At 49.4% G+C, this 16128-nt stretch overlaps 1 protein-coding gene across 3 annotated transcripts in view; it reads right to left on the bottom strand.

The window, feature by feature from the left end:
• Positions 1-16128, bottom strand: part of CAPN3 (calpain 3) — a 43119-nt gene that overhangs the window by 4310 nt on the left and 22681 nt on the right. The window contains exons 3-15 of one of the 3 annotated variants that reach the window (XR_012507636.1): positions 14891-15009; positions 13243-13376; positions 12362-12530; positions 11380-11523; positions 9538-9621; positions 8529-8614; positions 7790-7867; positions 6845-7005; positions 5473-5642; positions 5138-5149; positions 4276-4484; positions 3506-3542; positions 1745-1776 (exon numbers count right to left, since the gene is read on the bottom strand). Coding sequence is in view for 2 of the 3 variants with exons in the window: in XM_010965196.3 (XP_010963498.1) it covers positions 1759-1776; positions 3506-3542; positions 4276-4484; positions 5138-5149; positions 5473-5642; positions 6845-7005; positions 7790-7867; positions 8529-8614; positions 9538-9621; positions 11380-11523; positions 12362-12530; positions 13243-13376; positions 14891-15009 (1421 nt within the window). In the remaining variant the exon portion in view is untranslated. The remainder of the gene's footprint in view (positions 1-1744; positions 1777-3505; positions 3543-4275; positions 4485-5137; positions 5150-5472; positions 5643-6844; positions 7006-7789; positions 7868-8528; positions 8615-9537; positions 9622-11379; positions 11524-12361; positions 12531-13242; positions 13377-14890; positions 15010-16128) is intronic. The other 2 variants (XM_010965196.3, XM_074365954.1) reach the window with 2 other exon arrangements.

Raw genomic sequence — 16128 nt, 5'->3', positions numbered from 1 at the left:
AGCAGCTTTGTCCAGTGGAGAGGGAAAAAGCAGAGTTGGGAGCCCTTGAACCTCAGTTCAAGCTCCATCTCTGCCATGAATAAGCTGTGTCACTTGGGGAAAGATGCTAAGTCTCTCCGGACTTCAGTTCCTTATCTCCTCATGGTAGCATTATGAGGGTTAAACAAGGTAGTTAGTACATGTTAAAATGCTAAGAATGCTAAAAGCAGCGTGATCTAGTATAGTGATCTCCACAAGTATTTTGTATACTTTTCCTTTTTTTTTTCCCCAAATGGAAACACTTCAAGGAGTGCCAGGGCTCTTTTTCCAGGTGAAGCCTGTTGCAAATCCCCTTCTAGCTCTCTCTATCCAAACTAAACCCCCTCGATGTCACAGGCCCTGATGGACTCTGCTTGCTACACGTGTCCAGATGGCAAAGGGGAGAGGGGAAGAGAAGCGTCACATGTGCGGCTCTCAAGGAGCTGCTCGACTTGACTGGTTCAAGGGGGACACGGAAGGAGAGCTGCCTGGGCAGCTTCCCCTCCTGGGGTCTTAAGGGGAAAAGGCCCTCCTGACAGTGACAGCCCCTCCAGGTGTCCTCTACCACCCCTTCCACAGAAGGCTAAGAGAAAATGGGTGGGGAGCAGACAGAAATAGAGGAGGGAGAAGGAGCTGTCCTGTCTACAGAGCAGGCAGCTGGCATTGCAAGACCCTCACTCTCCATGGAAGTCCTCCCACAACACTCACTGCACCCAGAGGAACAGAACCCATTGCCATTCCTGGCAAGAATCAAGCGTTGCTTAGCTTAGCCAAATGAAGCGGTGCTCTTTTTGATTTTTTCAGGACTTCCATATCAGGCCCATTTTCACTGGTTGGCCATCTTCTCCCTCCCTCTTAGGAGAGGCAGGCAGTATAGAGTGTGTTGGTTCAGAACACAGATGGTGGAGCCAGACTACCTGTTTCCAAGTGCGGGCTCTGCCACTTACTGGCTGTGTGGTCTTGAGCAAGTTAGTCAGACTGCCTATACCTTTTCTTCCTCTGAAGACAGAGATGATGGTACAGGCAGACCTCATTTTATTGCGCTTCATTTTACTGTGCTTTGCAGATACTGCATTTGTTTACAAATTGAAGGTTTGTGGCAACCCTGTGTTGAGCAAGTCTATCAGCTCCATTTTCCCAATAGCATTTGCTCAGTTTGTGTCTCTGTCACATTTTGGTAATTCTTACAAAATTTCAAACTTCTTCATTAAATTCAAACATTTATCAAACAAAATTTCAAATGTTACCATATTTGTTATGGTGATCTGTGATCTGCAATGTATGTTACTATCACCTGATGAAGGGGCAAATGATGGTTAACATTTTTTAGCAACGAAGTATTTTGTAATTAAGGTATGTATATTTTTAAAGACATAATGCTATTGCATATGTGACAGATTATAGCTTAGTGTAAACATAACTTGTATATGCACTGGGAAACCAAAAAAGTTCATGTGGACTCGTGGTATTTTGCTATATTGCAGTGATCTGGAACTGAACTCGCAGTATCTCTGAAGTCTGCCTGTACCCATCTCACAGGGTTGTTGTGAGGATTGATAGAATCCATGGAAAGCGCCTAGAAGTGCCTAGCACACAGATGCACCCATTGCTGCAACAGGAGCTCAGGGAAGGGAGTGGGGAGCGGGGGTGGGGAGCAGGGGGAGGATGCAGGTCTGGTGCACACATGCTCACGCGCACACACACTCCATGCTCTCTGCCCACTCACCCTGTTACACCCACCTTGGGTTTTTTCTTTTTCTGCACAAGGAAAGGAAATCGTAAATGCAGAATAAGTGTAAAGTAAGATCCCAGAAAACCCATGGTTTTTGGCTTCCTGTGACCTGGTCCTCAGTGTGAGGTGAGGTTCCAGGGTCCAGAAATCCAGATCACATGGAGCCAAATGAGACTGGAGAGTGAAGGAGAAGAGATCTCCAGGCCTAGGGACTGACGGCTGCTATGGCTTTGTTTTTATAGTCTGCTCCCCTATCGGGCATAGCCAAGGAAAGGGATCTTCTTGGCAAGTGTTTTGTATTTTTTAACGAAGTTGGATACCAAGGCACCAAAACAGTGGCTCACCCAAACTGGCCTGAAAATGAATTTTATTTGACTTGTAGAGTTTTTGTGTTTTTGGTAAAATTAGGTCTGGCAGGTTGCACAGGCCTGCAACCCCCAGTGGCAGCAATCCAGGGAGCTGAGAGCCAGCAGCTCTCTGCACCCTCCAGATTGTCACAGTCACCATCACTCCAGTTGTCCCTCCAACACTGAAGCCGAGTGTCAGTTGAGAACTACAGGCAAACGTACCAGTGTAGGGACACCAAAACCCACACATCTGCCCGCTCTATCTACTCAGTTGGATGACATGCCAGTTCCCATAAGCTTTTGAGTTTGCAGCTCCTGATAAATGCTCTACACTGATTACCAACATCCAGAAGATACGAATAGGGTCAAATGCACTTAATACAAAACCTAACATCTGTGATAATTCAGAAGGCACTTGGAGATTTGCCACTGGCACAGGGTCAGGATTAGAACCAGGAATGGAAGTGACACTCCACTCCCAGAAGACACTTGAGTGAGGCATTTGTTGTCCTCTTTTTGGCCCAGGACACACCCAGAGAGCACAAGGGACTACTGATTAGCCAGAGCCCAAAGCCCAAAGCAGTCACAACACTCCTCAACGCAAGGAGACCCTAACACACACCAGCTCCGTGCGTCTAACACTGGGCCTCCCACCCCTGGGGACAGGACCCGGCATGAGAGAGCCCGAGTCTGGGCCAGAGAATCCGGATGTGAGTTCCAGCCTTGCCACTTATAAGTTCTGTGAACTTAACGGAGCCATTTAACCCCACTGAACCTCTGCTTCCTTATCTGAAATCCAGGGATAATAACCATATTACATCTCAGAAACCTTGCAAGGATCAAGGGAGATAACACATGTGAGAAATACCTTGTAAGATGTAAAACATGTGAAAAATAACCACCGTTTGAAGGCCTGTGCCGTGCCAGACACTTCAAATACATGATCTCATTGGTTCAAACCTCACAAAAGCCTTGCAAGGCACATATTATCACCCGCATTTTACAGAGTGGGAAACTGAGTCAGAGGGATTACATAACTTGTCCAGGTCACCAAGCTGGTGGGTAGAGGACCCAGGTTTTGATGCTGACTTCAGAGCAGTGTATGCTTTTTTTAATGTGAGATTCCATCTCATAATCCCGTGTTTGCTGCTGCTGCTGTTGTCATCCCTTCCCTCTAATTGTTTAAACAGCTTCTCCTTCTGGAACTCTCTTCTGTCCTTTCAGCCCCTGGACTAAGTGGCCCCAAGACATAAGGCCGATGATTTCAAAACATGCCAGATTTGCAATAACATGGGGTAACTGCTGTGCACACCCCAGACTTCCATGTCCCTCTGCTGATATCCACTCCCCCCTCCATCACCTGCCTGCCCCTCTGGGCCTTTTCACACATAAGAGCCAAGACACTCACCACTGGCCGATCCACGGAGATTGTATTTTCAACTTCCCTGTGAGAAACACAAAAATGAGGGGATCTCAGTGTCACCAGAAGTAGGAAGCATAGAGGGGATTTGCTCAGATCACATGGCTTCTTGGAGCCAAGTTGGGACTGACTTCGAGAGAATCCCAAGAACTAACATCTCCTGCTACAGGTACCATCCCCTGCAGCCAAGTGCAAATACAGGGGTTCTTGTTAGCTTTGTCTAGATGTCCCCAAATGCCTGACCCAGCCACCTACCCATGGACCTTGTGTTTCTTTTAGGGATCAAGGTCCAAGTGGCAGGACCTATGAACACATCTGTGGTGACCAAGAGGGCAAGATGTGGCCTTGCTGGCTTCCCTGGCCACCCTGTCTAAAAGTTCAGTGACCCCCAACCAGTCCTATGCCTCTTCTCATTTTATTTTTCCTTTGTATCACCTATCTAACATACTCTACATACCTCTTCCTATACATTGTTGTCTCATGATGGAATATTAAGCCCCATGAGGGCAGGGATTTCTTTCTGTTTAATTCACTGCCTCAGTGCCAATAGGAAGAATGCCTGGAGCATAGCAGGTGCTCATTAATTATCTGTGGGTTGGATGGGTGGGTGGATGATGGATGGAAGTGGGGGAGATGTGGCCAGTGGCTCAGGAGGAGGGTAAGAGGTGCAGCCTGGTCAATGTATCTCAGCTCTCCGATCTCTAGAATGGGCCATGTGGGCTCTTAGGGATGCGTGTGGAAAGCGGACTGGGACTCACTCAGAGAGGTTCCTCTTTTCAGAGAAGACCCGGAGGATGAACTCCCCCTCCTGGTGGGGCTCGTAGGTGGAGGGCACAATGACGTACTCGCTGGGAGGCAGGCGGAAGCGCTCAGACACCTCCCGCATGTTGATGTAGGTTTTGCTCCTGGCCTTGGAGGCGTTGTACAGGAAGAAGTCCTTCTGCAGGTGCTGCTTGTTCCCATGCATCTGAGAGAGAGAGGAGCCCAGGGGACCTGAGCCCCTCAGGAGGGACACCCTGTCCCGCTCACAGTCCTTCTCCAGGGAGCCCTCCTTCCCAACTTTCTGGTCACCCATTTCATGGTCAGGACCTACTGGCTTCCAATTCCCAAGGCCTCAAATAGCTTCAACATCCCTGGAGCTCCCTACCCCGTATCCTCTTCCTTTTCTGTTGTGATCCAGAGGTGAAGGTCAAGTCTGGCATCCCCCACTAGGGGCCACTTACCAGAACTTCTGCTGGTCAGCTCCAGATCACCTCCAGGCGGGGGGAAGGAACCCAAGGAGGGAGGGGGCTGTGGTTGGGGCCTGAGGGAGGCGATTCCTCCATCCCAAAGAGAACAGTCACCCTCAGAATTTGTCTATGTGACTCTGTGTGCGAGTGTGCACGAGAGAAGATGAGTGTGTGACAGTCAGGTGGGAGGGGAGAAGGGGCTCATCACAGGGGTGGTGGATGGGAGGCCGTGCAGTACCCTGAGGCACCCACTCTGGAGTTAGGTAATGTGGGCAAGGCCCTCTCTTGTCATTGTCCTGCCCACAACCCCACAGGAAGCTTCCCGATGTGCCACAGATGGGCACTGGACCCTGGGGAACGCCGCGCACTGCTGGCTGCTCCACTTCTGTACCTCTTTGGGAACCTTGAGGAGAAACAGAAAATGAAGATGCTCAGGTTCTATGGATTTCAGATCTGAATAGGGATGGAAATCTTGCTAGAAGGGATGCTATCAAGCATAGAGTGAATGCTGGGGTCTGGCTCCCCATGTACCTACCCAGACAGCCCCCACCCCACTCCGCCTCCTCCAGACGGGGTTTTTCCACTCATAACAAACTTGTAAGAGGTTCTGACACAAGTGGGCCTGATACCAGGAATTCTGGGGGTTTCCAAGTATTGAGAAGCCTCCCGAGAGCCTCCTCCCTGAAAAGGTGTTTCCTGAGCTGAAGCTGGTCAGGGACAGCACACCTCGTAGATGGCGAAGCCGATGGTGAAGAGGTTGGCCCCCAGCTTCCGGTCCTTCCGCCGGTTCTTCTGCATCAGGGCCACTAGGAAGCTGCAGATCACCTCGGAGTCATCAGGGTCATCATCCTCCTCCAGGAGCTTCAGACGGTACTGCGGGTTGGTCCAGAAAGTGTCTGTGCCCCCAACCCCGAAAGGAATCATACATTCAGATCTGCCTCTCAGAGAAAGGGCAGGACAGGAAATGAGACAGAGAGAACCTATTTATCTCCATCCCTCCATATCTAGGTGTTCAAGTATGTATGGAAAAAATGATTTGGGCATTTGTTTAATTATTTTGTTGTGGGGAGGTAGCCTTTATACCTTTATACAGGTGGAGCTGCACTGATGGGCCGTGTGGCTCCTCCTTCCTCTCTGAACTTTTATCCTCAGTCTTTGCTGATGGCTTCACTTTCCTCACCTGCCCCTTCAGTGCTGTTGGTCCCCAGGATGTAGTCCTGGGACTCTCCTCTCACCCATCACTCTGCCTCCCTAGGTTGTCTTAGCCACTTCCACTGTTTAACTGCTCCCTACAAGCTGATGATGCCTGAGCTGACGATCTCAGCCTCAGTTTCTCTTTTGACTCCCTCCCTCCCTTTTTCTTTCTTCCTTCCTCTCTCCCTTCATTTGCTCTTCCCTCCCTCCCTCCTTTCTTCCTCTTCTTTCCATTCTTCCTCCCTTCCTCCACAAATATATACTGAGTCCCTGACGTATAACCAAGTACCGTTCTCAGTTGTGCACCCAGTTCTCTGTCACACATCTTCACGTGGATATTCTACAGGTGCCTCAGACTTTCTATGTCCCAGAGTAAACTCCCCTCCCTGCAAGCCCACAGTCAACTCCATCAGAAACAAACAGCACACCAGTTTTTTTCTCTAGTCTGTCTCATGCTGCATCATTGGTACCATCCACTTAGGTTCCCAACTCAATGTCGAAGTCAGTCTTCCTCCTTCTGTCTTCCCTCTCCACATCACCCAATCTTCTCTCCCCTCAACCTGCCTCGTGGCCCCCACACCCCAATCTCTGCTGCTCCTGACTTGGCCTAGGCTTTCATTGTCTCTGGCTTGAACCCTTGTAGTAGCTGCTAACTCAGTCCTCCAGTCCCGTCCTCAGCATTCTGAACACAGTCCTGTTCTGACACAACAACCTGATTAAAAGTTGCCACCAGCTCCTTGATGCAACCTCCTCAGCATGGAGGCTTCCTTCTCAGTAAAATGGGGAGGGTTTAATAAGATAACGTATGTCTGGGGCTTAGTAGAGCCTCTGCAAGAGCTAGTTAATTTTATTCTACCTGGAACTTGTTCTGCTTGGACCCTTCCCCGTCCAGAGCATCCCCCACCTGGGAAGTTGCGGCAGCCTCCAGCAGAGCACCCCCTCACCCAGCGGCCCTCATTCACGGACACGGTCCAAGTCTGAAGCTTGTCAGACTCCAGGGCATCAGCTGTGAGGTTGCAGATCTCCAGCTTTGTGAAATGGTAGATGAAATCATCATATGACATCCTGAGAGGTTGGAAGAAGAGACAGACCCATGTGGGAGGCTGGGAAAGGTAAGACTCCAGGATTAACACAGCACAATAAATAGTCCAGAGGAACTTGGTCATGGTCCTTGAGAGGACTCTGTCCTTCCTTTGTAAGGTAAAGACAGTCAGTTATGATGTATCTATTGCAATAATGACTCAAACTCATCTGTTCTTGATGGGAGAGCTTGGCAGCAATTCATTTCTCCAAAATGTCACTGTGTGCCACTCTCCTGGGCCCCAGGCACCGTGCATGCACAGGGGAAAGAGAGAGAACTGGGGAAGGACTGACAGTTAAGCAAGCAATTTTAATGGTGATGAGTATCACATAAATTCATCCCAATCGTGGGGAAAATAAGGGAGTCCTGAAGAAAGTTCCCTTTGATCTAAGATTTGAAGGCTGAGTAGAAATGATCTGAGTGAGGGTGAGGGTGGCATTGGGCGAGCAGAGTAAGTAGAGCTTGCTTGGCTCAGAAAACAGGTCTGTGGGGGACGGAAACAAGTGGCTGGGCAGCGTGCATGGCAGGAGGGCAGAGGGAGGCAGGAGCCACGTCGTGCTGGCCTGGTCCTGGGCTTAGTCATCACTAGGACTCAGCAGGCTCCTCTCAAAACCCCAGTCTTGCTGAGCCTCTGACTAGAGTTGGAGAACAGGGCCCAGATGTCCCAAGGGCTGGAATCTGACAGCCACTGTCCAGGGATTGAGGTTTGAGATTTCAGCTCCCACCCCATCCGTTAACCTTCAGGGTCCTCCTGGGTCCTGGACTCACCAGAACTCTCCATCCTCAGTGACCTGGTGCTCCAGACGGGCCTTCTCGTCTTTGTCCACAAAGCTCCAGTCCTTCCAACTGGAGAGAAAATGAAGGAGATACGGAAGGAAGAAGAAAGGCAAGGCCTGGTGTGGGTTGGGACAGGAGGGATCAGAGGAATATGAAGAAGTTCAGAGAGTAGCTCATCTCCAAACTGCAGCCAGTGTGAACCAGCGAAATGCAAATCTGATCTGAGATCCTCAGTGTAAGTCCCAGTAATTGCTTTCTACCATCCTCAGGATTAATATCAAGCTCCCTAAATGGTATATGACGGCTTGACTCTTCTCTGGCTGAGTCTTTAGCCATTCTTCACATTTAAAGGTTAGGAGTTGGGCTCTGGAAATAGATAAACTGGGATTTCAATTTAATAATACCAGTTGTAATCTGCGGCAAGTCACTTAACCTCTCTCAGCTTCTGTCTCTCAACTGCAAAAGAAGAATGATTATATGGCCTACCTCATAGGGCTGTGATGAGCAAGAAAGGAAATAATGCACAGAAAACGTTTAGAACAGTCTCTGCCATCTAATAAGTACCTGTCTGAGTTTCTGAGAGGAAGACCACATCCCCTTCTCTTCTCTGTGGATCATTGGTTTTAAGGGCAATTTTGGACCAAGGATTTGTAGTGCTCTTGTGGCTCAGCACCCAACCCAGCCTTGCCTCAGGCCCTGTTGTCCCCTACTTGTGGGTCACCTCACCTACCTGTCACTCCAGGAGCCATTCCACTCCACTTGGCCCCAGGGGTTCCGCAGCCGCACCAGCTTCACTTTCTCGCCCTGGAACAGGGCCTGGGAGCGGGGATAAAGGGAGAAGCTGTCACTCTGTGCCCTGGCTGGAAAGGGGGTCTTCTGTCTTGCCCTGAAGGCTGGGGTGGGAATGGGGAGAGAGTCCCATGCAGGGGGCTGCCCTGCCTGGTCCTTGTCAAGGAGACTAATCAGAAGCTCCCTATGGGATGTCAGGGTGACGGGTCAGAAGCTCAGAACTGAGTCTGCAGGCATCAGGCTTGGCCATCACCTTACCATCAGCTAAGAAATGACTTCCCCAGCGAACATCTGGCCATTATGAGCTTTGGGGGAGGATGCAGGGCATAATAATGTAGGGCTCTGCTAGCACATTAGGTGTCTTTGCGTAAATTAGAAAAAAATGCCCCTCCTGACTGAGGAAATACAGAAAATATCCACTCTCAATAGATTAATCAGAAAAAGGTACCCCTTCCCCCAGGCTGCTACATGGGCTGCTGCAGAAGACGGCCCCTCTCTGCTCATCCCTGTGAACAGGACTCAACCTGCCCAACTGTGCACAAGGGGCCTGACCAGGTTCTTGTCTCCGATGCGACCCAAAAAAGGCCAGATGTCCCAGTGGGGAAGCCCACAGGGAGCAATATGTAACTTGCTGACCTTGAAAAACAAGAAACTCAAGAGCCCATGAAATGAACTTCATAAAACCAAATTGAATTCTATTTGTTCCTTGGTAATGTTGGGAAATTGCCATCTTTAGCACTAAAGACAAAGATAAACTGAGCACCATCTGGTGGCAAGATCCATTTCGACCAGTCCAAAGGGTCTCCTTCAACCCCAGGCACTTGGCCCAGGTGTCTGATGGGAGGCAAACTCTGAGCATATGAAGGGGCACAGAAAGCCACGTCCTGACTTGGGGAAGTTCACCCAAGTAGCCCCTCGGGTCCTGTCTCACCAAGCCCCGCCAGGCTCACCTCCTCCAGCCCAGTGACTGAGTAGGCATGGCCTTTGACCAGCCCGCAGGACATTCTTGTCTCGTATTGAACTGGAACAATGGTCTGTGGAGTGAAAACCAGACAGCCTGTCAGGGGTTGCTGCCTGAGATAAAGTTCACACTGGTTCACATCTTGGGTTCACGAGGATGAGGACTCCCAGCCATGAGAAGACCCTTACTAGCCCTTTAAGAGAGCCAAGAGGACACAGCCCAGATAAGTGATTTCCCTCAAGCTGGTTCCCTGACACTTGGAGAGCATCGTGGAGGCTGGCCCTCTTTTCTGGATCCCTTGGGGTCTTCCAAAGGAGAAAGTGGGGCAGATGGAGGCCGCCACTTCCCCTGAGCCCACCCAGGGTTAACTATTCCTGGAAGAGAAAGGGATTGAGAAAAGGGGTGGGATGAAACATGTAGGTCTAACCTTTTATCTTTACATCCCCTCACCTCCTCCACAAACCCTAGAACATGATATCCAAGAAATCACCAAAAGTCACAGCAACCAGGAGAATTCTGAGGAGGCCAGAGGAGAGTCCTGCTCAGACATGACTGTGCCTCGGGGAGCTGGGGTAGCTCTTCCATTTGAGATTTCCGAGTTGCAGCCACAGGAGATCCTTAGCAGAAAGGCTGGCTTGATTGCCAAAGCCCAGTGAGCTGTAGACCTAGACGGGTCTCTGCGGCTTCACTTTGCTTGCTAACGTAACAGCTCTAAGAGGAGCATCTGGAGCCCTTTTCAAGGTGAGGAGTGTGTGCAGGGCCAGGACTTTTGGCATCTCAGCCTCTTCCAGATTTGAATCTTTATAGGACCCAGAGCATTTTGAATAAAAAGGGAGGGGAAGGGAGATTCACACATCCCTCAGTTCCAGACCAGGGAAATCGCTGGAAATGACTCTTTGGGCATTACTTATGCAGATCTATTCCACTGCTGGCCATCTGTCCTACGGAAATCCTCACAGGCAGACACAAAGATGTATCTATTTAGGATGTTCATTGTAGCACTTTAAAATGACAGCAAAACAGAAAAAAAAAAAGCAATCGAATTTCCCAGTAACAGAGTATTGGGTAAACAAATTATAACATATCTGTATGTTGGAATATTGTGCAGCCACTGAAAAATGTCATAGGAGACATACTGAGAATATAATTCTTACTGGCGCATTAGGAATATAAAGCTAACTGGGAAAAGGATGCTACAAAGAGGTATGTACAGTATGACAGTATTTTAAAAATAAAAATTTATATTAAGTGGATGCATAGAAAAATCCTAGAAGGATATACACCAAATGTTAAGAGTTACTATCTTTAGCTGGGGAGATCTAGGTTAATTTTCCCTCTACTATATGGCGCGTATTGCTTCTGAAAGTACTGCACTATGAGCTCTGTGAGGGGGAGACTTTGCTTTGTCACCAGAATACTGAACAAAGGGGAGAGAATTTTCTTTCTTTGCTAGAAGAGTGCCTGGTGCCTAGAAGAGCGCAATAAAATATGTGTTGAATAAATGAATGACTGATTTAGAAGAAGAGAAATATTTTAAAATAAAATTAAGTCTCTCTCTCCTATTTCTGCCTGTTAACTCATTATCAGAGAAACTGCCTGGACCCTGGAGTATGAAGAAACTCCCCCAGAGATTCCCCCCAAAAGCTGCTGCCCCCACCTCCTTCAGGACCTCGGAGCAGGCAAGTTATTCGAGCCCAGAGCCTTGGGAGGCCCCAGGAGGAGTGTGTGCGTGACGCACTGGCTGCTGAGGGGAGTCTGACACCACCCACAGTGGGGCCGGGTCATGCAGGCGGGAGGGATGGTCAGTCCTGATCATCGGAGGGGTACACACCCGGGTCGGTCTGTCATCTGAGCCTCTGGGAAGGAGGTCTGAGTCACTGAGCCGCGAGTTATCCATATTCCTCACCATCCGTGCAATCAACTCCCCCATATTCATCCCAGAGGGAGAGGTTCCATAGGTCATGTTTGTGCCATCCTGAGGCCCGATGGGGAGGGTAGGGGATAGTCCAGGAGAGGGAGAAAGAGCAAACAAGGGAGGGTGATAGAAAGGGCAGGTGACAGAAGGAAGGGAACAGACAAAGGAAAAGAGGAGAAATAAATAGAGCATGAATGGAGAAAAGATAGAGAATAGTGATGCAGAAAGAAAACATTCCTCTATGGGTGCTCTATGCTAGCTGACTTTCCCAAGCTTTCCTGTCTCCTGAGTGGACAAGGAGAAGGAGGGACAGGAATTCGGCTTGGGAAATCCTTCCTCAGCAGTGGAAATCGCTAAGACTAATCCTTATACATTGAGCAGCCACCAGGGAAGGTGTGTCTGCCATCCCCTTACCCTTGGCTCTGGTCTCAGTCCACACCACTTTGTTGCACTGAGAGGGGGCCTGCAGGCTGAGTTGCTCTCAGGTTACAGCACAAAGCCCATGTCCCAATTGGGGATACGACCAAAGCTCAATGCTTGGGAGGCTTTCCTAGGGTACTGGTGGGCTCAGGTCCATAGCCAAGTATGTGGCCAACTTAATAGGGGCATGCTGGGACTGAGAAACACCGGCCACAGAGGCCTGTACTGACGTAGGCCTTTGGACCTATTCCCACCAAAATTCCAGGGCTTGGAATGTCCTTTTCCAGTGTCTTTATCAGAACTCTCCAGAAACTACTCCCTTGAGAAATTCCCAATTTTTAAAGTTGAGAGCCAGTTCCTGCTTCCTAAAACAAAACATCCACCCTGTCCCAGAGGAAAGTCCTATGCTGCTATTCATGGAGTAAGGCTTCCCAGTAGTTGGCAGCTCCCTGGCCCGCTCCCCCCACCCCAGACTTACATCAATGGAGCAGCCCATGAGGGAGCCCCTCTCGATGGCTTTCTTCATGATCTTGTACATGTCTCTGGGAGCATCCCTGATTTCAAAATACTCTGTCACTCCTCCTGTGAAGTCCTCCATGGCCTCTGTAGTGTTCCCACCTTTCAGGGCTTCATATGAACCATGGAGCCTTGGAGAGAGGATGAAGACCAGTCTGGGGTCACAGGGTCCCAGGAAACATGACCCAGGTACCACTGTTACCAGAACTTTACTCTTGGGTCCTGTGATGTTCTCTTATCAATTCTCCAGTAACTCTGGAAGCTATTGGAACAGGCGCCATGATTCCCTTTCTTCGCAATGGAGAAACTGAGCTCCAGAGGCTAAGTGACCAGCCAAGGCCACAGAGAGGAGAAACACTGGGACTGGAGCCCAGCTAGTCCCACTTCCTGATAGTTCGCTTTCCACTATACTCTGAAGCTGATGTGGGGCCTCCGTTAAAGCCATTAATTAGCTGGGGTGAAGCTTCTGAGTTGAGAGACTACATAGCTTTATTAATATATTGTGAGCTCATGAGGTTGAGCCAAGCAAGACTCTGGGATCTGGGCTCCAGAGACGTAATGCTCAGATCCAGGACTTGCAGTGCCACCATGAAGGCAGGATTAAAGAGATAACTTTTGGAAGCCAAAGCTAAAGATGTCCTACACACTTTATTTTTACTTTTAGTGGTTTTAGTGAGAGTCATTGCTGCCTGGACCTGATCTTCTCTGACTTTGCAGCACAGTTGAACACACACACACACACACACACACACACGCCTCCTCTCACAAGTGAAACCTTGGCTGGGTTTTGCAGTCCACCTCCTGGCCTCTAGCCCTGCCTCACACTCTAAAGTGCTGCCTTACTTAGCATAAGCCTTCTCCAGCAGAGCACTCCAGAACTCATTGCGGTGGTTGGATTTGGTGAAAACCAGTTGATTGTTGTAAGTTGGCAGGCAGTCATCAATAACCACGTCCACCCAGTCTCCGTAGCGCCAGAACTGCACAGAAGTGTCAAGCACAGAGTCACATCCTCAGATTACCATTGGGAAATGTGTCCCTACCCCACAGTACTTAGAATTCTCTGATCCCAAAGCCGTCCCATTTCTTCGGCTCTGCATCTTGGTGCTTGTTCATATTATTCTGGGTTTGGGGTGTGTGAGTCTTTCTCTAACTGAACTATGAGCTCCTTGAAGGCAGGAAGTAAGTTACAAACCACCTTGTCTCTTCCACACAGTCCAGCTCAGTATGGGGGTTGTAGGTGCTCCGTGCTTATCTGAGGCCTTGAGATTTTCCTTCTCCTGCTCAGTAGGTCTGGGGTGGGGCTTAGGTGTCAATATTTTTAGGTGTCTCAGCTGATTCTAATGTGCAGTCAGGGTTGAGAACTACTGGTCTATGTGAAGACAATGTATGATTTGTGTATTTCTTGATGACAAACAAGGTAGAAGTTGCTGTTGAAGAAGAAAGTCTGACATGGAAGAGGAGTGTGGCCCAGAATACACTCTGGCTGTAGCAGGAACACTGTCCAATAGTCTCATCTCTGGACAATGTTCTTTTCTGAACAAGTCAGTTTGACTGAAGAAAACCAAATGTAGTTTAATTCCCTTCTAATGACATTTTCTCCCCTATGGACAAGACGGCAAACATTTGTCTGGTCTTTGTGTTTATGGTCCTTTGATGTCAGACCTTTTAAATATAAGAGGGAAGCTAATGGCTAGGTGGCATAGGGAGGAAACAGCATTTAGAGTCCAGCTGCCTTGCCCGTGCTCAGACAGCAGCAGGACGCTGGTCCTGAACCTGCAGGGACCTTTTCTGAGTCTTGGGATACAAGATCAACTGACAATTTGGGTCAGTCCCAGGACATTCGGAGCCTTCAGGGATGTAGACAGGTTGATGCCTCAGAACCCCTGCTAGGTGCCCACATAGGAAGCTCACTTCAGTTCTGGGCTAGCACGGGGTTTGGCTCTTTGCCAGGACAATTTGGATCCAGAAAGTTCCCAATGGCTGAATTGATTCTGGAACCAAAAGACTCATTTCTGGTTCAAATCAGAAACCTGGCCCCCAGATTAACCAGACTTTTCTTCCAAAGCCTAGAAAGGGTGAGTGATAGACTTGGTACAGACCTGTGTTAAAGGGACACGGGTAAACAGGGGCTGCAGTCGTGGACGGGATTTCCTTTACAATCTAAAGGTCCAGTGTCTTAGGGACTTACTTGAGAAGGGCTGCTGGTAACAACATGGCAGCCAGCCAGCTAGAGAGGCAAAAATAGACCACGGGCTGGCAAACAGGATATCTTCCTGCCTTTCTTGGGCCTAGCGGAAGGTGTGGGGGTTTGGCAGGAGGAAGAGATAAACAACTGCTTCCTCACTGGCTTGAGGCCTAAGGGGGTCCCTGCCCACAGCCATGGCCAGGTGGGCGGGTGGAACCTTTCCTAGAGCCACTGGGAAGTCAAGGCCGGGAGACAGTGGTGGGTGGACGGCAGCTGGCCCTCTTAACTCCATTCCCATGACCTCACCTGGAAGTGAAAGATCCCTGCGTAGTTTTCGGTGAAGCTCTGATCATGGGGTATGACTCGGAAAAGCAGGCGCTTATTCAGGGTCAGGCAAGCGATGGCTGCGAGAAACCAGCAGTCCCCTGCAGACAAACACGTGGCAGAGGTCACAGGAAGGCCTGCACCTCCAGGGAAGGAGACCCCCTCCCCACCAGCTGCTCTGCTTCTCTGGAGAAGGGGGCTCACTGTCCTACTTTCAGGCCTGACCTTAGAGAGGTGTCAGCCCAGGGAAGGAGCTTGATGGCAGTCCCTGGACCATGTGATCAACAGGGGAACTGACTCCCTCGTGACAGGTTTTCTGAGGGCTGTAGGTAATTCCTCCATCTGCAGTATAAGCTCACTTCCTTTCTGGACCTCAGTGGAGGTGGAGCAGTAGGTGATCATAATTGGGTCATTCTTTTTAATGCCTGTAGGAAGTCTGCCTGCCCCATACCTTTGCAATGTGAGTGCATTTCCCCTCCTGACCTTGGCGGATACTGAGCATCTGAGAGTCATCAGTCCAGCCGATTTGCATTGTAAGGAAAGCAGGTAAGTAGTTGGAGGTGACACTTTGCTGTGTGTGTGTGTATGTGTGACTGCCTAAGGGGCAGGCCTAGAACATTAACAGAGCACAGGCTAAGTTATGCAAGGCTTTTGTTGTCCTGTGTGGGATATGATAGCATCTTAGAGACTGCAGAGGGGAGGCTGAGAGTTGCCACCATCCCCTCCCTCCCTCCCCTCCCCGAAGTAGCCAGCCTCTCCTCTGAAACACAGTGTTGGTTAGAAGGCCCAGATAATCAGTTTGCCAGGGCTCCGCAGGAACTCAGATATCCAAAGCCCCCTCAGCCTCTCCTTCTGGGGCCAAATTAGCCAAATTCCTTTTCCCTCAAGTTTTAAATTGTGTCTGGTGATGTTCTCTTCAACATTATTTCACAGAACTTTCCTGCTGTCCACACTAAAGATAATGCTTCCCAAACAAGAGGCTGAGAGAGAGAAAGGTCTAATGTAGCAGCCAAGCTAACTAACCAGACAGAAAATTGGATACTCATCCACGTGGCAAATGTCATCTTTATTGAAAGACCATTTAATCTGGAGCTATCCTGGGGCAATTTAAACAAGGGTTCAAGTTACAAAAGCACTTTTGTGAGCATATAGATTCCACGTGCCCGAGGGACACGCGTGGTACAGTTTCAGACCCATCTTTAAAGGAAGGTGGGTACAGT

Source organism: Camelus bactrianus, chromosome 6 (assembly GCF_048773025.1).
Source record: "Camelus bactrianus isolate YW-2024 breed Bactrian camel chromosome 6, ASM4877302v1, whole genome shotgun sequence".
In the NCBI taxonomy this organism is placed as follows: Eukaryota; Metazoa; Chordata; class Mammalia; order Artiodactyla; family Camelidae; genus Camelus; species Camelus bactrianus.
Note: the sequence above shows the minus strand (reverse complement) of the source record. Positions and strands in the feature narration are given on the sequence as shown.